General features: G+C 29.3%; 2 protein-coding genes across 2 annotated transcripts in view; one reads left to right on the top strand and one right to left on the bottom strand.

Moving 5' to 3' along the window:
* LOC136981425 (pre-mRNA-splicing factor ISY1 homolog) overlaps window positions 1-15,396 on the top strand; it is a 70,474-nt gene extending 55,078 nt beyond the window's left edge. Inside the window, exons 4-9 of the mRNA XM_067277744.1 lie at window positions 3,742-3,854; window positions 7,083-7,144; window positions 9,826-9,881; window positions 9,956-10,191; window positions 14,406-14,492; window positions 15,083-15,396. Coding sequence (XP_067133845.1) covers window positions 3,742-3,854; window positions 7,083-7,144; window positions 9,826-9,881; window positions 9,956-10,191; window positions 14,406-14,492; window positions 15,083-15,190 — 662 coding nt within the window. The 3' untranslated portion in view covers window positions 15,191-15,396. The remainder of the gene's footprint in view (window positions 1-3,741; window positions 3,855-7,082; window positions 7,145-9,825; window positions 9,882-9,955; window positions 10,192-14,405; window positions 14,493-15,082) is intronic.
* A 4,032-nt stretch (window positions 15,397-19,428) lies between these two features.
* LOC136981423 (mitochondrial potassium channel-like) lies at window positions 19,429-25,458 on the bottom strand. The gene is made up of 3 exons (XM_067277742.1): window positions 25,102-25,458; window positions 21,145-21,291; window positions 19,429-20,186 (listed from the first exon to the last, which is right to left on the bottom strand). Exons 1-3 carry the CDS (start codon window positions 25,321-25,323, stop codon window positions 19,443-19,445), a joined length of 1,113 nt encoding a protein of 370 aa, XP_067133843.1. The 5' UTR covers window positions 25,324-25,458; the 3' UTR covers window positions 19,429-19,442.
* Between the last annotated feature and the right edge of the window lie 11 nt (window positions 25,459-25,469).

The raw sequence follows: 25,469 nt of genomic DNA, 5'->3' as shown, positions 1-25,469 counted from the left end.
GATGGTCCCAAAAGATGCTTGCTATCACTTTTTTGACTGATTTTTATTTCAGAATTCTGTTCACCTTCACTATTGCTTAATTCTGAAAGATGTCGAGATTTTAGCCTATCAGTTTGCAAAATAGAATACAGCAGAATTCTGTTAATCTAAATTTTCAGTATGGATTATAAAATGATCTTTGTCTCAAAGTATGAAATATAAACATATGGAAAAACCTATAAATGTAAAAAATCAAAGAACTTCTAAGTACGTTCTTGCCTTAGTATAACATTGCAGCTCAAGAATGGACTTGTTTTTTATAAATTGGCATATGATGTTCATTAATCATGAATATCATTAAGCATTTCATGGGAGCATTCTTTGAGTGTACTGAATATTTTGTTGAATCTTTTCTAATCTTCTAAGATTTTCATTTATAAAAAAAAAAAATGGCTACCTCTCTGTTGAATAAAAATGTCATGCTTCTCACAGCAATCAACATGCTAATAAGTTTATAATTTGTAACCTCACAAGTTATTATTCACTCATTGTTTTGCTGAGTTTTAATCACTTTCACTTGTTTGTGAAGTAAAGTAAACACCATGAAAATGGCATCTAAAAGAAAGTGGCTGTTATGATGGAGAATAAATTATAAATATAAAATAAAATGTAAGTAAACTGTGTTATTTATGTTATTAATGAAGTTTATGGTATTTTGGTCACCTGGATTGGGCTTGGTCTCATTTGGGCCACATAAATGGGATTCCACTGTAATAAACAATATGATAAATCATTTGATGAGGAAAGTATGGCTGGTAAAAGCTAGCTTCAGAATATTTTAAGAAATATGACCATATAAAAAGATATGACTTTAATAAAGCCTGAAGCTGTAAGCTTAACTTAACCTGCTGAACTGCTTTTAACAGAGCAAATGTTGTTATAGAGCAGGGGTGGCCAACAAGTCGATCGCAATCGACCAGTTGATCGCCAAGCCAATTTTGGTCAATCGCTAGCGATGTTTTGACTTAATGTATTATATTTGTAACCGAACGCAACTGTATGCATGCAGTTATGACTCGACTCATAAGCAGTGAGTGCACTTCATACTGAAACAGTGCATAAACATAGTATGTATTTCACACTTCCCCCTCCCCACTTAGACTATGCCTATGACAACAAGTCAATTGCGACACATTTTTACGATAAAAAGTAGATCTTATGTGCACAAAAGTTGGCCACCCCTGCTATAGAGGGAGTTACAGGCTGTGGGCTTTAAGTTGTCTCCAGTTGGTGCTGTGAGTAACCAGTATGGTTATATCTAAATTAATAGTTCTGGAAGTGAAGATCAGCAGAGGTCTGTTAGTATAACTATTAATTTGTTATTATTAGAAGTACATTTATGTAACAATTTAATTCAAATATTTAAACTGTTCAAATTTCATTTTGGAACACACTAATTTGAAATTGTTCTGTTTAACTGAGCCTGAGGAAGGTCTTTCAAATACAGTAGAGCATCAGTTATCTGAAACAATTCAGGACTTGGGTTGTTCGGATAACTGATTATTTGCAAAAAAATATATTAAACATAAAACTGTACTGTGTATATTTTGTATCACACATCTTACAAATACATACCCTACATAAAGTAGTACATTAAAGTAAGCCTACAGTTTAGGTTGGCAGGGAGAGAGAGAGTGCTGCAATGCCACAGCACTAGTGGAAATTTGAATTTGCCGATTGGAATGCTTTTGACTAACCGTTGTTTCAGTTGATCAGTATTCGGATAATCAATGTTCTACTGTAGAACCAAAAATCAAACAATCAAATCAATAACCTTTAAACACCAGTAACAAATTTAATGAAAACTTTGAATGTTTTCGGCCTTATCCAAGGCTGGCTTCAGGTTTTTAACGAAACAAATTCCAAAATGGAATGCATTGTGCAATGTAGACAAATTTGTTTCTTTAAAAACCTGAAGCAGGCCTTGGATAAGGCCGAAAACATTCAAAGTTTTCATTAAATTTGTTACTTGTGTTTAAAGGTTATTGATTTGTTTGATTAGCCCCAGTAATTCGAGAAGAAGATAGAATCAAAAATGTTTGCTTCATCAAATCTTATACAGTGGTGCCTTGACTTACAAGCTTTAATTCATTCTGTGAAAGAATGCATAACTCAAATTACTCATATGTCAAATCAGTTTTCCTATTGAAATCCCATTAATTCATTCCAGACTCCTAAACACCACAATTTTTTGTTACATGTTTTTAAATAAGAAAAATGTACTTATAAATAATGAATATTGTATAAAAACACAATAAGAATGTACTACAATAAACTGGTTTTGCAGATGTTGTGGCATTCACTGCATAGATAAAGAAAGAAAAGATGGAAAATTCAAGAAATGAGAGAGAGTGGTGCTGCACACAACATGGATGTCTGCGTCACTTGAACACACGTTTTTTTTTATAAGCTAGCCTGTCAGACATTTGAAGAGTAACAAAAAATGATGAAATTATGGCAGTTTTCCATCTTTTTCTTAATCTATGGTTCGCTGTGGCATATGCTGCGCCAACTAGCAGTGGGTTATCTGAAGTTTGCTCTCAACTCAAAGCAGAAAATCGGTTGAGAGATAGCTTGTATCTCAAACAACTCATAAGTTGGGACACTCAAATCAAGGTACCACTGTATGTGATGGAAACTTGAAGGTGTTAGGTTATTCATTTATTTATTATTCCAGTTTGTTTTTATTTGAATTAAAGAGGTTAAAAATCATAACAAGTGATACAGAAAAAAAGTAATGTATAGCTTTTAGAGAGAGACTTGAAGAATCTGGTCTTTCTGAAGATGATTTTCCAGATTTGTATGATATAGATAATGAGAATGTTGAAAATGGTGTTTATGTATTAATAAAACATAAAAAGTATGAAATTCTTTACAGTGGAAATCATTGCTATTTATGACAATAATTGCTAATTCATGACAAGAAGTAAAATACCATAAAAGTGTTCAAATTTTCAAAATTATATGCAGGAAGATAACACCATTTATAAATTAAACAAATATGATTTGCTACTGAATCTTGTGCATCCAAACATTTCTGGTGGATCAGCTTGTCAGCTTCAAATATTGTCGTTTGAAGTGCTGAATAAATTCTTAGGTTTTCTTTTTAATGAAATCTCTGTTAAACTTGACAAGTAGTCACCTTTAAATTAGAGCATAAAGTCATTAATACAGCAGTTGTATTGTAAGATAAATTGAACATTTATCTTACAATACAACTGCTGTATTAATGACTTTATGCTCAAGTATTGTAAGATAAATTGAACATTTATCTTACAATACTTGTTTGTCAAATACATCTACTTACTTGTTTACAATTCTCATCATTTCAACTATTAAATTTTAAAATTTGTTTTGAAAAGTTGACTTTTTCTTTAGAAAATCATGCATAGTTCAAGGAACAATATGGATGTTATAACTTGGTTATAAAATTGCTTTTTTTTTAAATGTAGAAAAAAATCATTTAAAGGACTAAGGTAAAAATTCAAGAAAAAAATATGTGATGAATATCTTCATATTGAATTCATAAAAAAACAGTCATTACTCAAATTACTGTTTTTTTAAACATTAGACATTTCAATTTTCCTTAAGCTAAATAGTACCCTCCCCTATATTAAATTGTTAATTTTTATAAATGTATTAAAAAGTTTATGGAATTTTTAAAAATAGTTTTTAAACTTAAAATTTACATCATCTTTTTAGCGGGACTTGGTGAATTTCGAATAAGAGATCTAAATGATGAAATAAATAAACTATTAAGAGAAAAAGGGCATTGGGAATCCAGAATAAAAGAATTAGGAGGACCAGATTATTTGGTAAGCTGTTTTCTTTCTTGTTGATTGTAATCCTTAATATTGTAATAAATAAGTCTCATTCATTATAAGTTTGCAAATTACTCGGATTTATTTTAGTTAAAATGGTAAGATGGTATTCCTATTTTTTCTTTTAGAGATATGCAATAAGTAAATATTTCATTTTTAAAAACATAATTGAATTTTTATTCTTCATTTTTAGTACTTTATAAGAATATTCAAATTTTTCTCTATATCAGTGTTTCCAACCTATGTGCCACAAAGTGTGTTGTGAGAGTGCCTCAGGTGTGTCACAGCAATATTAAATATTTTTTAGAATTTTGAATTAAAGTTCTTTTTAAAATTTCATGTATCTTTTTTTCTACTGCTGGCTGACCAAAAGGGGGAGGAAATATTCAATAAATGTGGATTGTTGCAAAATTTGCAGCATCAGCATACCAGTGCTTTGCAGCTTCTATAAAAATTGTGGCTTACTAGTTTAAAGACTGATACCAGCTCTGTATGCATTGATTCAAATATACTATACTAGTAGATGAGCCCAGTGTTGCTCAGGCAAAAAGTAATGATAGTGAAGATTAAGATTATTAGATTATAGCTGATCTTACTTGTTTTCACTGGGTGCAAAATTAGGTCCCCCCTCTTCCAAGACTAATTAGAGAATTTTTAGATGGGTCTAAAAGTATGTTAGATTTCCCTCAAAAACACACAAAACCATATCTAAAATAGTACAGTAGAAGCCAAGTTGTTTAGGGTAATCCTTAAATTTTCTTTTTTTATCTTTCTTATATTTAATTTCTACTACAAAAAATTTATTTTTAATTTCACTGTTTGTATTGAAAAATAAAAATTTAAACAGTTTGACACTTTTTCTTAATTTATTTCTAGATTTAAATATGTTTTATTCTGGTTTATCTATATTATAATTGAGTTTAGTTGATAATAATAATAGATGCATTGCCCAAACAGTTAGGAGATGAAATTCAATCCCTGAGGGGAGAGCGAGAGGATTAAGGGTTACACCTAAATTTTTAGATATAACCCTTAATCCTTATTGGCTTAGCTTTCTCCTTAGAATCCTAAACATCTTAACTTCCTATGCATATTAATTCCACAGTACTTCTTTATGTATGATGTTAGTTGTTTTATCTTCTTTGCTAAGAATGACCAAATCTTTAGCAGAACTAACTCTGGAGCATACAACATAAAACTGACCATGAGAGAAACAATTCTCTCGCAGATCTATTCCAGCTAGGGACTTTCAGAGGTTGCCCTTGTACTTTATTAATGGTCATAGCAAAACATAATTTTATGGGAAATTGAAGCCTCTTGAATTGGAATGAGTAATCAGTTGGAATTAAAGGAATGCGAGGAATAACTACTGATTTACCAACACTACAATCAGTAATACAGTTGCCTCAACCACATTCTTATGTAGTGTTTTAACCTGTAGCCTTGCAGTGATTTGTATATTTTGAAGGTACAAATTTTTTAGCACCATGATAGGAGCTCCAATTTTAAGGTTAATTTATGGAACGGAATACCAGAAGGCTTCAGAGTATTTAGAAATTCAACAGGATAATTTATAGCATCTTCCTTTTCTACAACTGAATCTATAGAACTATACATCATTTCAACTACGTCAAACTTTTGTAATAAAAATTGATTGATTTCATGAGCACTATCATTCAATATAATTTCAAACATAAATAACATAATTTATATGGAAGTTCAAAAATTATTGGTTTACTTGAGATTATTTAAACCATTCAACTTTACACTCCTTAATCTTTAGTGATAAAATTCCTCATTTCTTCAGCCATAAAATCAGTTTCTTTTGCGGATTTACAAAGTCTGGATAGATGTTTTCAGTTAACACTTCCAAATTGTCAACTAACTTGCACAACTCCTTAGGAATATAGCCTTCTTTCTTTCTTAAATTTCCATCTCCAATTTGAATTAGTAAATCTGCAAACTCTTCTGCCTTAGCATGTCTATTTAAATGAACTCTTATATTAGTTTTTAAATGGAATATTTTAATTTTTGGCCGTAAAGAGGATGACTTTAAACAAGGTTTCATCTCATCAGCCCTTGTACCCCTTGATACAACAGGTAGTGTTTGCCTAAAACTCCATACAGCAAAACCATTGCATCACATCATTATTCTGTCATAAATCCTGGAGCATTCTATTTAAAGCTTCAACTGCTCCTTTATGAAACATGGTGACCTCATCTCAAACGGTGATCTTACATTTCCACAATATTTGAGCTATAGCACTTGTCTTGATATATTGCATACCAGGTCTCTGAAAAATTTAAATTTAATGATAATTTAAAAGCAGAATGAATCATTTTTTTCACCTTCAGTTAAAGTAGCTGCAATTCCAGAAGATGCAACTCCAATTTCAATTTACTTATTTTCCTTTATTTTGACAAATATCAAATTTATTAAGAAAGTTTTTTTTTATTCTAGTGGAAAAGCAAAGAATAAGTTGCATGCTACAGATAAAATTGGTGTGTTAACTGGTCATGCTAGTAAAGCATACAAAGTGTGTTGTCTAGCTGAAAAGAAGGCATACATCATTTGCAATGTATCTGTCAGTGAGTCTATTGTAAGTGTGCAAGATCCCTAACTTGCTTGATACCTTGTGTCTGACAAATTATTGAATGTGTTTAAACCATATTTGTTGAAAATGGGGGGTGTTATGTAACAGTACTTCTGGTGACATGTTCAATGATGACAAAACCTGTGACAATATACAAAAAAACTGACACTGGCATCAGCTGCCACCATAAAACATAACACAAATATCAACATGTACATATGTTTTTATTGAAAGTTATGCTCTATAATTATAATTATTTTTATATTCATCTTAAGTGATACTTAAAAATCTTTTATTTTTAAATATTTTTATTATATTATTATTTATTTTCAGCTTTAAGAGTACAAAATTTTAGTACATTAAAATTTAATTCAAATAAACACAATATTATACCAAGAATTAGAAAAAAACTTGGATATTTTAATGGAAACAAACATTTTTTTCCATTTTCAGACATCTTCAGATTACAAAGATTGAATACAGTTGCTGGTTCTTGGTATAATAGTGTGTTTATTTTTACATAATGTGTACATACACATTTGTACAGTTATCTAGTAATCACTATTTTAATTCAACTTGATGATTAAAAGATTTGTAGATTTGTAAAAGATTATCAATTTATTTACAGAAAGTTGGACCAAAAATGCTTGATCATGAAGGCAAAGAAGTTCCAGGAAATAAAGGATATAAGTATGTATACTTATATTAAAATTAACAATACATTGAATTAAAATTTGACTGGATGTAAAGTATTTATCAACTACTTTAATAATATTTTTATATAAATTTTCTTCAAATATAATTTTTATGTTTACCAAGAAGAAAATTAATTTTATGTCTTAAACAATATGATTAATCAAGTCCTGTGAAGTCAAACTTAGTTTTCTTTGTTCAATTTTTGCACTTTCTTCTTCCAAAAATACATTTTCATTATCAGTTGTTTCCTGTTGAAATAATAATTACATAATATAGATCCCCAACAATATAACAGCTATTAAAAAATCTCATCAGACCTGTGTTGCTTAATTCTTTAAATATAAAATCAGCTTAATCCATTCAAGATGAAATCAGCTGATAGAAAAGTTGTTTCAGTGGTTTTTTTGTAGAAGTTCCTCTTGTAGTTTCAGGGGTTAAAAACAATATAGAAAGAAATTTTCAGTGTTTAGAGTTAATAGTATTTGTCAATTTTTTGCATTCTGTACTTGTACAGTACACACAAACTTTAAATGATTTGAAAATAATTTTAATATGTATAAAGTTTTTAGATTATTTTACTTAACATTTTTAAAAAATGTAAGTAATAATGATTAATATATTTTTTCATGAAATAACTGCATGAATAATTATGGAGTTCTTCAGAAAATTTTTTTATATTATTATTATTATATTGTTATAATAATAATGTTATCTTTTCTAAATTTCTTATGTGACTTGGGTGTAAAATCCAACTGCTGACACCAGTGTGACCAGAGGGTAACACCTCTTTGAAGCTCTTGTCAGGATGACACCACTGTATTCTATTTTATGGACACAGTGGTGTCATCGAATGAAGCCGTGATGACTGTTTATTTTTGTTGAAACTGAATAATGCGAATGGTTGCATGCATAGACACTCGGCTTGGGATGCAGGAGGCCGATGAGGCAACATTAAGGAAGAAAAGCACTCTGAGACAAGTTAAACAAAACAAATACCTGTTTGTTATATGATTTATTTATTTATTTTAGTTATTATTGGAATTGTCACAGGACAAAAGATTTCCACCTCCCAATAACATAATTTACCCAAAAATACAATAAAATTCAAACAAAAATAATTAAAAAAACCAAAACAATGATCTACATACTGTCAGTAGCAAGAAAATTAGATTTTAGATACTAGCAACACTGAAGCATTTCTGAGAGGGAGAGTTTACATTAGATTACTTATGTTGTCATAAATACCTTGAGTTAGAAGAGAGCCATTTGTAGATGAGTTGATCGTTTCTATCGTTGACACTTGAGAGTTTGGCACTAGGGGATAGTTCAAAAATAGGCATGGAATTTTCTATTTGGTACTGGAACACGAATTTTCTCAATTTGGAGCTGAGGAAATGGTTGTAGTAGGAGTCAATATTCCATTCAGAGGAGATGATAGCCCTATTAGATGAGGTAATGATTTGTTACAGGCAGAGATGGAGTGAACTAATGAGGTTGAGAAACTGGTGACGACTAATTCATGGAGGAATTGGCAACGACTACTTGAATTGGCCATTTGTTTGTTATTTTAGAGTGGCAGAATATGGCTAGGAAGTCAGAAGGTCAAGAGAAAGTGTTTCTATTGGCACTGATAACACGTAAGATGAGACACTTTCAGGTAGAAAAGTTGACAATTATTGCTGCCGACAACATCATATTGACAAAATTTCCTTTTTTTCTGATTAAACTCTCATTCATTAAGTCTGAGTTCTTACACTTAACTCTGTATTATATATAAAAATAAACACCCAGCTATCCTACTACAAATACATACCACGACAGCTTTAAAAAACTGTACATTACATGCAGAATACATGACAATTGCATCATGTATTGTGCACATGAATCACAGACAAAAGAATCCACTATAACAAACCAAGCATCACATTCATTGATTGACAAAACAAAAATCACATATATCATAAACATATTCATTCCAACTGCTCATAACATACAAAATACATACATGAGGAAAAAGTAAATATTCAGACCTCCCCACAAAATAAAGTGCTTATGGAGGATAGATGAGATACTTATCATGCTTAGTAATTTTTTCTTGCTTAGGTGTCATACGATATAAACTATGCATAAGTCTGAAAATATTAGCTCTTAACAGTACATATGTCACATTACAGAAAACACATATTAGATATTTTAATAGCTATACCTTGATCATGGTCTTAAATATAGTAGGCAGCAGTATCAACTGAGTATTGGAAGCATAGAAAGACTTACATAAAAAATAATAATTTTTTTCAAGTCTATTCTTTAATCCTTTTTACAGTCCAACTCAGAAATAAGAGTAAAAATCTGGCTTGAAGATATAACTAAATCTTCAAAAGAAAAACAAAAACAGTAAGCATAGAATATAGTTAATGTTTGTTTCCATTGAACTAGTTAATTTAAATCAGGTAATTTTATGAATGGTCTTCTAGTAAATAAACAAGACTACATGATTATAAATCAAGGATAAAAAACTTAAAATCATGAAATCAATTTGTTTGATATGCTGCAACTATTTTCATAAGTTACATAAAATAAATAAATTTTTAAAATGTTTGCATCTATAAATATATAATTTAATTTAAATATAATATATAAATAATAAACATATTAAAATATTTTCAATATTTTAGATATTTTGGAGCAGCCAAAGATCTTCCTGGTGTAAGAGAATTATTTGAACAAGAACGTATGTATTTAAAAACTTTTAAATAAATTTACTATATATTTTTTTAAGGAAAAATAACAACATTTTATAAATAGCTCCACCACCTCCAAGGAAAACTCGAGCAGAATTAATGAAAGATGTCGATTATTCTTATTATGGAAGAAGAGATGATGATGATGGTATTCTCATACCATTGGAATATGAAGAAGAAAAGAAAGCTATTGCTGAAGCGGTTGAAGAATGGAAAAAACAAAAAAAGAACAAATTAGAAAATGATGTTAATGTTGAAAAACAGTTAGAAGACATTTACGTAGTGGAACCAGAAGCAATGGTAACTTTTAATGTATAAATTAATTAGATTAATTTAAGTATCTTAAAAAATAAAATATTTACATTGTATTTTCTAGAGTATTTAACAGTTACAGTTGCTTGTTACATATATATAAAATAAATATTTAAAAGTAGATATAGGAAAAATATTCAGTATAATAATCACTCAAATATTTTTAGTTTTATTGATTGTCTTCAAATACTATACTAAACAATTATAATAATAAATTATTTATAAAATGAAACTTTATTAAAGATGATAATTGAATTTTGTTCTTGTAAATATAAACTATTTTCTTTTATTAATAGTAATTTGAATTAAAATAAAACAAAAAAATCTGATATTAAAAATTTAATAACATTATACTTAAATCAGTTCTATTTGATGATAAAGATTACATATCATCAATAATAATTGGTCTTTTCTAGGAGACTTAATAGTTTTTATGAAGTAAATGTTCTTGGATTTATATCTAGCATCAAATCCTTAATATAAATTAAAAAGTTTATAATTATTTATCTTTGTAATTGTTCTAAAAAGTATAACATAATACTTAATAATTTTAAGTTTTTGTGATTGTGACCTAATATAGAATTATGTTTTTATTTTGTATATATTTAATAATTTTTATTAAATAATGACTTATTTTAATAATTGTATTTATTTTATTTAAATTAATTAAAATTATTCGTTTAAAAAAACTAAAATATTTAGAGGTAAAAACTTTATTTAATATTCATAAAGAATGAATTTTGTTATCATTAGTGATGTGCAAATAACTACTTGTTACTTTTGTACCATTACTTTTGAAATCAATGCAATGAATAGAGAATAACAAATTACTGTCTACCATTGCATATATTTGTATAAAATGATTAAGTTTAATTATAAAATTTAACAATTTGAAAAACAAATTACAATAAGATTCATTATGTGGCTTTATCTCTTGTAACCTAATTTATTTTTAATATCCCACTTAAGTATCTATTGAATTACAAGAGGTGCTTTATCCTTTTATCCTTGGCTTCTTCCTATTCTTAGCCTTTAGTTAAGAATAGGATGCTTTTTGTATAATCATTGAAGATTTGATCAAGCTGAGTGCTGAGATTTCTAAGTCAGCATCTGAAAATTCAAATTGGACTCAAAAAGGGACCCAAGAGAAAGAAATAATATTTAATTGCCTAGAGTCATGAACCATTTGGCCATCAAGCATAAAACTTTAAAAGATTGTCATACTCATTAAAGAATACAAAAACAAGAAATGGCCATTCTGAACTATAATATTTATACATTACAATATTAAATGCATAGAAGTAATCACAAAAAATGTCTTCTTTTAAATCTTAACGTCCTTCCACACTCGGGAACTAACTGTCTTTATGGCGAAGTCGACCTTCTTTTGTAGGCTGCTCTTCCGCCTCAATAGGTAAAACACAGTTAAAAAGTATCCCCAAGGTTTTCAGCACAATCATTAAATTTAATTTACAATTAAAAATATAATTAAAACATGCCAGGACAAAATTCATTTATTTACAAATATTAAGGTTTGACCCGCCGTAAAGACAGTTAGTTCCCGAGTGTGAAAAGGACGTTAAGATTTAAAAGAAGTCACATTTTTTGTGATCACTTCTACGCATTTAATATTGTAATGTATGAATTTTGTCCTGGCATGTTTTAATTATATTTTTAATTATAATATTTATCCCAAAATTCCAACCCTAAAATCAAATAAAACAGAAAAAAACAGAAGAAATTTAAAAAAAATTAATATTCATACAAAATAACTTCAGGAATAAAAACAAAAAATGAAATAAGTAAATAAAAATAATAAAATAAATCGTCTCATTTGAGTTTGAATTTAGTTATCTTAGACACTAGTCATAATCACTAGCTGTGAGAGGATTTAAGAATTGAATGTTCATTTTTCAGTCCCATGAGTAATAAAGATTGTAATTAACTTTAAAAAACCTCAATAGAAACATCTGCAATTATATACATAAAAGTATAGTGACACAAACCTTAGAAACTTCATCCATAATACAAACAGAATTTATTTATGTATAATCTGAATAATAATACTGACCAGGAACATAATTCAAATAAAATAAACATAATAAAAACAATAAAATAAATAACTTAAAAATAAAAAATAATTTTTATTTTTAAGTTTTTATTAACTATTTTTATTAACTATTTAATTATTAAGTTTTTATTTTTAAACTAGTATGAATTCAATAAAACATTATTGAGTAGAAATTCTAAATAACGATGCTTGATTAAAGTAAAAAAAACTACTCTGCAATCAAGTATCAATAGCAATTTATTGTTTTCTACTCATTACTTCTGGTGAGTTTTGAATAACGAGTACAGGTATCCTCGTACAACACGGTACTTCTACAACATGGTTTCTAACACAATTTTGGAAATCCTCCATACAAAATTTCACAATTTTTTAGTATAACCTTTGTTATTTGATATATATATATTTTTTTATTCAAGTAAGCACACGTCATCTCAGATTTGCCCATGGATTTTAGAATATTGAAATTTTCAAATTTTGTGCTTTTCATCAGGTTTACTTTAATGAAAACTGATAGTGCAATTTTTTTCTTCCTTGTCCTAACTTTCCTATCACCAGGTCGTCATTGTTGCTTTCAGACTTTAGCTCTTAAAACTGTCACTGAGTTTTCTTTTTATAGATTAATCTTCGTATTTAGTAAAATTTATTTAAACAATTTTAGGTAAAGTTTTGTTAAACTTTTTTTAACCATAGGTATTACTTACCTACGAATGATTATTTCATTCATAAAAAATGATGAACATACAGTGATATCTCAGTACTTGAACAATTCAGTATTCGAACAAATTCTGGAAAATGTTGCTCAGTACTCAACTGAACAAATTTTCAATTAACAACATATTTTTATTTCATTATCCATAAAAATTTTCATGATAAAAACAAACAATATGAAAATGTTCCTGATACTTCTGATCAAGATCAACAAAAAGGCTGAGAATTGTCATCTCAGCATACAGTGGTGCTCATATAACATACTTAATCTGTTTCAGGTACCGTTCATCTAATTCGTTCCGCAGCATAAAATATCCGTACTGTATCATAAAAAAATGAACATGGGGTGCATTCTTTTATTCCTCCGCATAACTCTGCGCAAGCGACATCCGTTTAAAAATTCCTGCAGAACGCGTTCCTAAATTCTGGTGGAAGTGCACGCCGTTGAATGGCAAAAATGGCCGCTTGTAGCAGTAGTTTACGGTGGAAAGCAACATGGCATCCTCCATGGCTCAGATAGTTTCGTTTCCGGGTCCATTATGTGGTTTTATGAATGAGAATTTAGAAATTGTGAAAGCACGAATTAGCGCACGCAGTGATGTAAGTGTCTTTACGAATTTTTTTTCGAGGCTATTTTGAATGCTCTTTCAACAATATCATTTTATGGTTAAATTTTACAATTGGGACCCTTCTTTTGCCTTTTAAAGCTCATATTTTAGAATTGTAGATTCCTCCATCACGATACTATCGATAGTGCGGGCACCGCCATCTTTCTTTCTTTCACCGTTGTTCCTAAATGCCTACAAACAGCAGCGCACCCCCATATTAGCGGAGACGCAGAGCGACCGCTATTAAAGAATGCACCTATGGAGCAGTCACCAATTATGCCGGAAAGTCCGTTGCTCGAGTCACGTAATGGCCAAACAGAAAGCCCGTTGTTTGCAGCGTCCGTTATTCGAGGCATACGTTATACGAGGCACCACTGTATTTTGTAAAAAGAAGTTGCTCTCGTTTAACTAAAATTAATACTAATGCATAATACAGTACTTTTAATTGTAATTGTTAATTATTGATTGAAAATAATTTATCAATTGTTTTAATAAACATACTTTTCTTAGTAACAAAAAAGAATAGTATACTCTTTCTAACTTCTGGAACATAAACTGTATGTTTTGTATTACTCTTTTGTTTTATGTAGCACAGATTTGCATAACATGGCACTTTTTCAGAATGTAACTGCTGTGTTATATGAGGGATATCTGTACTCAGTTATTAGTATTCATGTGTTCAATATTTTATATCTGCTGATTTCTCAAAAAGTTTGCACATCATTAATTGTTGTACAATTTCAGGAATGTTAACTTTCAAATTTTAATATCATATTATATATAATTGAAGTTAAATGATGATGATGTATTTTTAGAGTGATGAAGATGATGACCAGTCTCTAAGTGAAATTGAATCTCAGTCTCGTTTCATTGCTCATGTTCCTATCCCATCACAGAAAGAGGTAAAATTATTAGTAATAATAATTTCAATAGTACATTTCTTTGTTTGTTGAAAATTTTTAATACATTGGACTTTGATCAGAATTCAAGTTAGTTCAGTTGCTATATTTAAAAAAATAATTTGAAATGGTTGTTATAATAACCATTTCAAATTAATCTTTAAATCTATCCTTTTTGAATTCAAAATGTATGATTTGATACAGAATTTGAAAATGAAATGAAGTTCAGTTTTTATTCTTCACAAATGTGTATGAAACAAAGCTCATAATTTATTAATTACATTTGCTTAATATAACCCAACTTACTATTAATATCAGGTTATATCTTCTCATAATCTTGTGTTATGGAATTCTTTTATTGCAGATTTTATCATTTTGATCTAGAATATTCTATTAATTTAAAAGTTTGATATAAAAATTATTTGCTTAAAATTATATTATAAAATAATGTGAGATGTTATACTTACTGTCAGTTTTCTATTGATTATTTTATTTTTCAAATTTTTATTTAATATTTTTACTCGGCAAACTTTTACCAGGGATAACAATACTGATTATTAATTTAAAGTATTCTATATATATTTAAATTTTAGATTGAGGCAGCACTTGTTTTAAGGAAAAAGACAGAATTGCTCCAGAAATATACTAGTGAAACATTACAAGAAGAAGCTGAAGAAGTGAAACAGCTACTTGGTATTTGATACTGATATATTAGCATACAAAACATTGATTATGAATAATTTTTAAAATGCATTGTAAATATACCTCATCAAGATAACATTGACCATGGCATTTTATATGAAATACATAACGATAGCTGAAACTGCTTCAGTTTTGTTAATGGAAAAAATATATTTTAAAATTCAAGAAGAAATAAATAAATAAAATTTAAATGTGTCAAACAGTATTTTTTTATAATTTATTTTCTTATTTCCAAAACACAATTAATTAAAATTAAAATAATATAATGTTTTAGTATTTTATTTATCCTCTAAAACTGAGTATCATGATAAAAATCTTTGATGAGTAATTTCTGAAATTACATAATTTTTTCTGAGAATTCTCATGATGATGAAATCTTCATACAGATAGTCAAAAATACCTGTTGTGTTATTTTTGGCAAAACATATAATAAAATAAACAATGTGGATTAACAAGAGCATAAGTTCATTATTTGTCATTTCAATGGTGGGAGAAATTTATATGTTTATCGTTGATATTGAACATGAGCTAAGTTCAAAAGTAAAACTTGGCTCATGGTATTTACATTTTTAAAAATATCACAAAAACAAGGTTTTTTGTATATTTGTAATATTTTTATAGTTTTTTAAATGTAAATACTGTCAACCCAAGTTTTAGTTTTCTTTTAATTATAATTATATTGACAGATTTTCAGACAAATCTTTAGAATTTTGATCACTTAGATGTTAATAATTTTAAATATTACGAAAAACAATTTTCCAAAGCAAGTTTTAATTCTTTAAATTAAGTGAATTTTATGGAGAATTTTCTTATTTATCTAAATTACATAGTGAATTGCAATATTTATATTCATATCCAGACTATATTGGCAAGTCACTCTTAGACATAAAAAAGACAAATATTGTAATTAATGACGATCTGAACAAAGATGTACTAAAAGAATTATATGATTTAATATCATTAATTTTTATGGTACCATTTACAAGTGCGTCTATTGAGTGCAGTTTTTCAACCGTGAAAAAAATTGATACGTTCACAAGGAACACTCCGTCAGAGGAAAGATTATCATCACTAGCATTGCTTTTGATAGAAAAAAAGCTTTTAAATCAGTGTTTCCCAACGTGAATTTTGCACCCTACAGTTTATGAAAAATACAAATTGGAAGTTCACCATCAGTCTATTTATTTGTTCTCTAAAAATAGGACTGAACAACCAATTCTCAAGTTAGTATTATTAGCAATTCGAAAATGGACTCGTCCAGAGTTTAAATTAACCGTATAGCTGCTGTACGCTATATTTATTGTAAATATTGATTTAAGTTAGTTTTAGGTTTCTTTGTTCTTTGTTTCCCTTTCCTTCTAGTACTTTCCTTTATAACCCTTTTCCCTTGGAATGGGATTAACAATTCTGGGAACCACTGAGAACAATCAGATGAACAAAGCCCTGATGCTAGTGAAAGAGAAGAAAGGACATTCTTTGCCCAGACCTTGAGGTGGACAGACATGAGTTGTTGTGTTCCAGGTTGCGTTTGGCAACGACTAGAAAGTGCAAGAGACTTTGATAAAAGTATCGGGTTTTATCGTGGTTACGACAAAACAGTGTGGCAATTAAGTGTATATGTTAGAGGTGCATAAGAAATTTAGAAAGGCTTAGGTGAGGCATAGCATAAAAAAAAAGTTGGAAAACACTGTTTTAAAATACTTTATGGAATCAACAACAAGCAATTTTTATGATAGTGATTAACGTCTTGACAGAAAATAATTGCCAAATAGAGTTAGTTTATAAAAAATAATAAAAACAAGTTCTTATAACTTTGTTTCATGTCAGTTTATTCTAAAATAGATAATTGTTTATTTTTGTCATTTCCAGTATTTGTTTAAAATTTTTATGGAAACATAGCTTCCCTATCATCAAATGTCACGGCACGCCACTGCAAAACAATAAGCAAAATCAAATGATTGAATGAATGAAACCATTGAAAAGAATCATTTTGCACCCTACAGTTTATGAAAAATACAAATTGGAAGTTCACCATCAGTCTATTTATTTGTTCTCTAAAAATAGGACCGAACAACCAATTCTCAAGTTAGTATTATTAGATATTTTATTAGCCACATTAAAAGTTTTAAGAGTTTGTTTTAGCATATAAGTTTTATATTTTATTTGGTAAATAAAACAGAAATTAGAAAAATTATAAATAGCTTCTAAACCACAGAATTTTATTTCAGTCCAACTATTTATCATGACGATCAATCCATGTTATAATCAGAAGTACATTAATACTAAAAAAGGTTCAAGGAGTCCAACAAATAGTTTTATGAAACATATTTTAAAATAAAACTGATTCAAAAAGCTGTTCTATAACACTTGTTCCAATCTGCATTGATAGAATTTGATGGTGGGAGATAGTATCCTAAAAAATGTTTAATTCTGAAATAAAAAACAATTTGTTGGATTCCTTAAATATATTTTAGCATTAATGTACTGTTATTATGTTTACATAACAAGGGAAAGTATTGGAATCATGTCAGATTTCACCCTCTGAGTGTTTTGCAAATCTCCACATTTTGAAACCCCTGAACCCAAGAAACACAAAATTTTTTACCGTTTTTTTTTTTGTGTATGCATATTGGAGTCTATTTCATTTAATATCTTACGATGGGGTAAAGATCAAGAAGTGAAAATCTCATGACAGCCAAGAAAGTTAAGCAACTTGTTGCTAGATCCTTTTGTAATTATAGTTACAATGAAGTGTTAATGGAAGAAACAGAGAGAAAAACAAAGTTAGAGATGATCCCTTGAAATCTAACATTGGTAAATGTCACATTTTCAACAGCCACTTTGGAGTTATGTAATGTATGCTGGTGTCAGTTATACAGTCTCTTTATTTCAGTTTTAGTAATTTATAGTTACATGCTGGTATATGTTATCTGAAAAATTCAGCAATTAAAATGTATTTTAATTACAAGCTGAAAAAATTCTGAAATACCCTAACAAATATTTTCTTCTTATTCAGTATTAAAGATAACAAGTTAGAAAGTCTAATGGCTGTTATCTTTTGAAAAGTTAAGCCCCTTCATATATAGAAGTTTTTCAGTGTTTGGACTGAAAAAAAAATTATTAAATTCTCTAGCTTGCATATTGCTTTAAAAATTCATACTAGCATACATCATTAGATGGTAGTGTCTATTAGTAAGGTGACTAACTTTTTTACAATGAAAAGAAGGACACACAAATTGAAGAAAAAAAATATTGTAAATAAAAGAAACATTTTATTCATTGCAACAATAACACACTATAATAATCTCTACTGCATGCGTATGTGCCGTGTTGTGTTTCGGTAAGAAGTAAACAAAGTTACTTGCATGCATGCAGCGCACTCTCTCAAGGTCTCCTGTGCAGAGCACATGCGTCTCATAATCGCGTTTTGCTGCACTGTACCGAGCCTTGGTGAACCATCATGTCAAATACAAACACATCACATCACATTACATGCAATGGATCAGCTCGGCATCAATCGAATATGGAGATTTACAAATTAGTCTTCAAATATCGAAAAGGAGGACACTTTTCAAGGGAGACGGAACTTACAAAAGAAGAACTGTCCTCCCTAAAGGAGGACGATTGGTCACCTTACTATTATCAATTTCCTTAATTATCTCTCTTAAACATATTATGTAAAAAGTTTAACATAATATGTTTTTATTTTGAAAGAAAATGTTCATAATGGTATGTAAAAATTTTAAAGTAAATTTTTGATACAAACAGTAAAATCTACATTTGATAATTTAAGAAAATAATTCTTTTTGAAAAATGTGAACAATGAAACTCGTGAAATTGCTCTCTAAAGATTAAATCTAGGTTACTACATTTAAAATTAAAATTAATCACAAAAAATTGATTTCCATGTATCAAGATTATTTATTTAATCATTAATCAGCTGTTTTATACAAATATTTACAATAATAATAATAATAAACAATTCATTTAATTAAAAAATTTTATTTGCAAATTATAAAAGAAGTATTATTTTCAAAACACATCATGTCATAACATGATTAATTTTTTAACACAATAATTCTGAATTATTGAAAATTAATAACAAAACAATTAATTATTTTAGTTAACATTTTTTCTAAAATATAATGATTTTAATAATGCTAATTTTACAATTTTAATAAATTTTAAAAATATTTACAAAAATATATTACCTTTTGTTGTTATATATATAATTTATTTACACAGCTTTATTTATGGTCCTTTAAAATATTGAAAAATTATAGGAAGAGTTATTGCAAAGGCACCATATATAAATGCAACTGTTGCTAAAGAATTAATTTTCATTTTAAATTCCAAATTTTTTTCGGCATCTTTCAACAATCTCTCTACATCATTTCCAACATATATTGCTGGTATATCATCACTTTTATTATCTATCTCGGGTTTCGAAGCTCTTAGCGAGTTCACTAAAACTTTTACTTCTTTCATTTCTTGTGCCATCATTTTTTCTTGCTTCTGAATCAGTGAAAGAATTTCATCAGTCTGTGTTTCCAACTTCTCATAAGGTAGTTCTACATCTGTCAACATGGAAGAATTATTTATTTTCCCTTTCACTTCGTGCAAATTTCCTTGCAAAATTAAAGATTTTTTCAAATCGCTAACAAAATCCACAATTTGGCGATGCTGTGTTTTCATGACATTAGTTAAATCATTAACTAGGAGATGTAACTTATTCTGATCAGATGCTTCAGAAACAAGTCCTCTCAATTCTTTCATTCTCATTCTGTTGTTAATGCTGGTTCCAATAATACCAATTACAGCACCACAAATAGAACCAATTATGGACCAATATTTTGTTCTTTCTGCTTGAGCTCTTTCTTTCTCATGACTACTTCTAACAGCTAAAGAAAGAGCTGAAAAATATTCTCTTTCTGCTTTTTCTAAATTTTTAAATTCCTCCAAAAGGCCTTTTTCTTCTCTAATTATAGCATGTTCCTATTTAAAACAAAACATCAATATATTATCAATAAACAAATAATTTATCCTGTCATCACTAAATAACCTAATACTATACGTTTCAAAATTATGTATATGCACTTATACATGTTCATGAAATACAAATTTGTAAATCTTATTTTCTTTATCACATATCACAAAGAACTTTTGTGAGAAATTTAAATTCACTGAAGATAAGAGAGAGAGAAGTTTTTTACAACAACATAAATTTAGTGTAAATGTTCAAATGTTACCATCAGCACAAATACATGAATAACATCTCTCACCAAAATGCATAAGATGATAGACAAAATTTTTTCTACTTCCCGTCACATCATCCAATTCTGTTGTATTTCCTCTAATATTCATCATTTGTGACTAAATCACAACCATTGACATAAACCTAATCCCTGCTTTATGATGCTTGGGGTGCAAAATCTGGTTGAAAAAAAGTTAAATATATTGCTGAACTTCATTGGCATTATCATACTTCCATCGTCATTTTATAATTGTCTTTCTTACTTTAAAACTTAATTGAGAATTAAAAATAAAACAAAGACAATTACATCATTGTAAAAAATTATCAATTTTAAAATGTGATAAAATGTTGCAACACTTTTGACAAAGTTAAATATAGATTAAAGCATTTCATTGATAAAGTTTATCTTTACACTATGAGCATTTCATTTAGTTGAAATGTTTTAAAAAATGTTGAATATATTGGGTTGTTTGGAAAGTAATTTTGTTTTTTATTAATGGAAAAAAAAACAATTTTCTTATAATATATAAATATTTTATTGAATTATATATTGACCATTTTGGTCAAATATCTGTTGCCATCTTTCTGGTAGTGATGTGGTACCACATTCATAAAAGTTTTGATCTTTGCTTACAAAAAGTTGTGACATCCTGATTTCAAGTAAATGTAAATCGAGAAAGCATAGTAAAATAAACAAACCTGCGTTATAAGGTTTAAATAATTATCTTCTCCTCTAGAAGTTTTGTTTAATTCATTATGTATATCTTTTAATTTCAGCTGAATTTGTTGAATAAATTGCTGTTTTTCTCTTCTTTTCTCTTGTGTTTCCATAAATTTTTCTTCTGCCTATATTAAAAATGTTATGATAATATTAATTTTTGATGTCAACTGCAATACATATTTTTAAATATTTAACTTTACATTTTGACTTTTATTTCTATTAATCAATAATAAGATTTATCTAATTCAGTAATAAAAGATAATTTGTTTGAAAATTATTGAGAGGAAATGGTGGTAAATGATAATAAGGAAAACAGATATATTCAATAAGTTACAAAACAAAATAAATTTTTATTGATAAAAAAAATAACAGGATGAAATTTTCTGATAGATCTTATCTAATAATTTCACAATATACAGAAAGAAAATCAGTATGAGATTACAGTGCCGTAACTAAGATTTTGGACGCCTATGGCAAAGAATAAAAATGGCGCCTTTTTAATCTTTGTTATTAAATAAATATAAAAATGGTGGTTTATTTTTGAAATATATGTTTGTAGAAATTACAGATCATAAATACTATATAAATATAAATATAGACTTTTTTTGTGTTATTAATTTCGAATACATATTATTCTGAAACCTTCTCGTTGGCGCCTTTATTAAATCGGCGCCTATGGCGGGGCCACGTTGGCCATACCCTAGTTATGGCTCTGTGAGATTACATCAGACAAAAACCTAACCAATATTTTCCTTTATAACAAACATGGGTCACACAATAACAATATGTATATATTAATATAATATAATAAAACTATATGTATAATGATATAATTGACTGAATGACTTATTCACTCCATGACATGAAATGTTTGAGTAGAAATTGACTTCTTACAAAAAAATAAAATAGTACAATTGAAAATAAGGTAAGCAGGAGATGAGGGTTTGAATCCCACTTTCTGGAATGATTTTTCTCTTCCAGAATATTATAAATTAAATTTATTTATTTCTAATAATAATAACATAGTACTTATATATACTAAGTATATTATGTTCCAAAAATAGAATCGCTATTTAAAAACCTGACAAAGGCTTATCAGTCAGCCTGAAAACATTTAGTTTAATTAAAGTTAATTGCTGGAAAAGTGTGTAAGGTGTACTCAGTATTTTTGTTATTTGGTTACCAGACTTAGCAAGTAAACATATAAATTAAAATATACTTATATAACTTTCCTTAATGCTTCATCAAAGTTACATTTATTATCATCATTATCTTTAAGTAATAAGCATCTTTAAGCTGTTTTTCATACATTCAGCCTCAACATGTAATTGACAATGTACAACTATTATCAATCTTAATTAGCACTTAAATGTTAATGTTGCTCATTTTTAATTATTATTTGCTCAAAGTGCAGTAATTTAAATTGCTGGCATTTGATACTTCAATTGTACACAAGATGAATTATAATTAATTAATAATAATATCTAAAATTAATAAATCTACAAGTTGTACATTGTTTGATTGTCTTAACATGTCTTTTTTAATGCAAGAGTCAAGAAAATCAGAACATCTAATAATTGTAATCTTATTTAATTATCCTGTTTAATGTTACCTGATGGTTACCTTACTTTTCTGTTTTTCTCTCATTTTTGTTCATGCACTTTTTAATCATATCCATTGTGGGTTTGGCCAGGCCCACAATGGAGATAGTCAGATAGTGAAGACAAGAACTGATGTATTTGGTACAAACCACTCCAAAAAAATTTCTGGGATTGCTCACCCAGATTTAATCTTGGATCCCAGAGCAATAGATTGATGCCTTAACTGCCCCAGCCACCTGTTATTTATCATCAATATAAGTCATGCTTGATCAAGTTGTAGCAATAACAGAACTTTGATTATATTAATCCAGAATGACATTTTATTACTACCAAATGGGTCATGAGGCTACTTTTTAAGCATTTTTTGTAAATCATTAAGCATTTTTATTGAAACTGAAACTACTTATATTTTTTTCACAATTTTTCATTATCACCACTACACAAGTTTTCCACCTGGGGTTATAGAAAAGTATTCAAAACACTAGATCTAACCAAGGTCTTCTTAGCCATTTTGTATAAGTCTTTTGACAATAAAAATTTAGAATTAGGTAACGCAAAATGTATTCGATATAAATTTCTAAAAAGAAAATCGACAGTAATTAGTAATATGCAAAGATCAAAAATTAGTGGAACCTTCTTAAAATAAGACCCTGCATTACATGAGGCTCCTATAATGCAAGATAGAGCACCCAAGATAGGAGATTAATATTAATGCTTCTATTAAGAGCTTAATATAGAATAAATAATAAAAACCAGAAGTCAGAGATGAAGTTAGGGGTGTACTATAGATTACTCCCTATGGAATTTCAAGACTTTGATTATATATTTGAACTCAGGGGACCGAGACGAGTTCAACGGTACCCCATTTTTCGACCGGAGAAGAAAAATAAAAAAGTTATCACACTTTTTAAGTTACCATACTTTTTTAATGCTCTCATGCAGACAGCATCTCACGGCACCGTAGTTGCTAGTATTGCCATCTTGCGGTAAAGTCTGCAAACCATGACGTCGGACTACAGTCATCTCCCGGAGCGTTAAACATGCGATACGAGAGCGGAGAGAGCGACGCGACTTCCGATCATCGCGCGATTGCCATTTCGGTTAATGTTACTTATGGCAGCGAACATGGCGGCCCGACTGACCTCTCGTATGGGCGCCACCACATGCCGCCATGTGCTAAACTAGTGATCAATTCAAGGCAGTTCTTGAACAAAGTAAAAAAGGGGGGAAACGTCTACTAAAGGCAATTTTAACGGCAAGCGACGGGACTCCGATTGCGATAGCGAGGCCGACTTAGCAGAGAGCGACGCGACTCCCTATCATCGCGCGATTGCCGAAAAAAGTATGATAAAACTTTTTTATTTTTCGTCTCCGGTCCAAAAGTAGAGTATCGTTGAACTCGTCTCGGTCCCCTGAGTTCAGATATATACCCAAACACACGAAATTCCATAGGGAGTAATCTATAGTATACCCGAAGTTAGTCCTGAATCTGATTTTTCTAGCAATAAGTTTTCTTCTGACTCAGACTTCACAGCCCTGGTTCTTACCCACAACATTCTATTTAAAAGGTAAGACAAGAACTCTGAATGAAGGATTTGCCACTCCCTAGAATTGTAGACTCTCTGTTCGAGCAAAAATGTCAACAAAATCATATCTGTACTTGCAACCCTTGGTGAGACATTCACCTCCAAAGGTCAGTTTTTAGTAGGAACCTGTACTGCCTATTGCAGTGATCACTATTGCTCACACCTCAGCACCCACATGGGGATGAGCCTTCATACCTCCCCAAAAACTATGTAACATCAAGTACTTCATGAACAGCAAGTGGCTACTCAAAGCTGGTATAGTTACTTGGGCTAAATAGTTAAGTGTGACAGTTTTAGCAGACAACGTGACTCCCCATCACATATGCCCTGCGGTTAATGTTACACTTGGTGCCAAGATGGCGGCTCGTCTCCGATTCCAGCAAGGAAACAGTGGGATGCACGTTCTAACCTAACCTAACCTATTCTAATAATTTGGTTGCTAATAATTATGGTAATTTATTAGAATAGGTTAAGTTATGTTAGAACGTGCATCCCACTGTTTCCTTGCTGGAATCGGAGATGAGCCGCCATCTTGGCACCAAGGGTAACATTAACCCGTGCTGAAAGTAAGCTGATTTCGGGGGCTTTATCTTTCGAAGTGTCATATGTAGAGGTATGATACTTTTGACTTTTTTTGCTCCTTTAAGTACGGTCTACAGCTCTGGTAAGATCCCAGCCGTCTCATCAGAGGTGTAGTTATACCTGCTTCATACGGAATCAATCCAATGGAATATATTAAAAACCAAACCTGAATAACTTTCAATTGCGTTTCTTTCATTTCAGTCAGTCCAATAAAATCTTCGTAACTTTTCATCCATTTGTTAATTTTCTCTTTTATTAAAGATTCATTGAAAAGTCCAACACTTGTACTGGACGTTGTCTCAAATTTGAATCGATAATTTTCCCAAGAATTAATACATTTTCTTATTTTGATACCATCCACGTGCCCACGCTTCCACAAAGTCGCCATTTTTGTTTATCAGCTGTTTGATATATTCCGTTTCGTAATTATTAATCAATTATTTAGCGTAAAAATAAATCGGAAATCGTTTTCCGTTTTAACGATCAACTCATCATTTAATTTATATTTAAAAGCAAAATAACGAAAATAAAATT

The sequence above is a fragment of the Centruroides vittatus genome, unplaced genomic scaffold (genome assembly GCF_030686945.1).
Source record: "Centruroides vittatus isolate TY-2023 unplaced genomic scaffold, ASM3068694v2 contig_754, whole genome shotgun sequence".
Lineage (NCBI taxonomy): Eukaryota > Metazoa > Arthropoda > Arachnida > Scorpiones > Buthidae > Centruroides > Centruroides vittatus.
The sequence above is the reverse complement of the archived record's forward strand: the minus strand, read 5'-3'. Positions and strand labels throughout refer to the sequence as shown.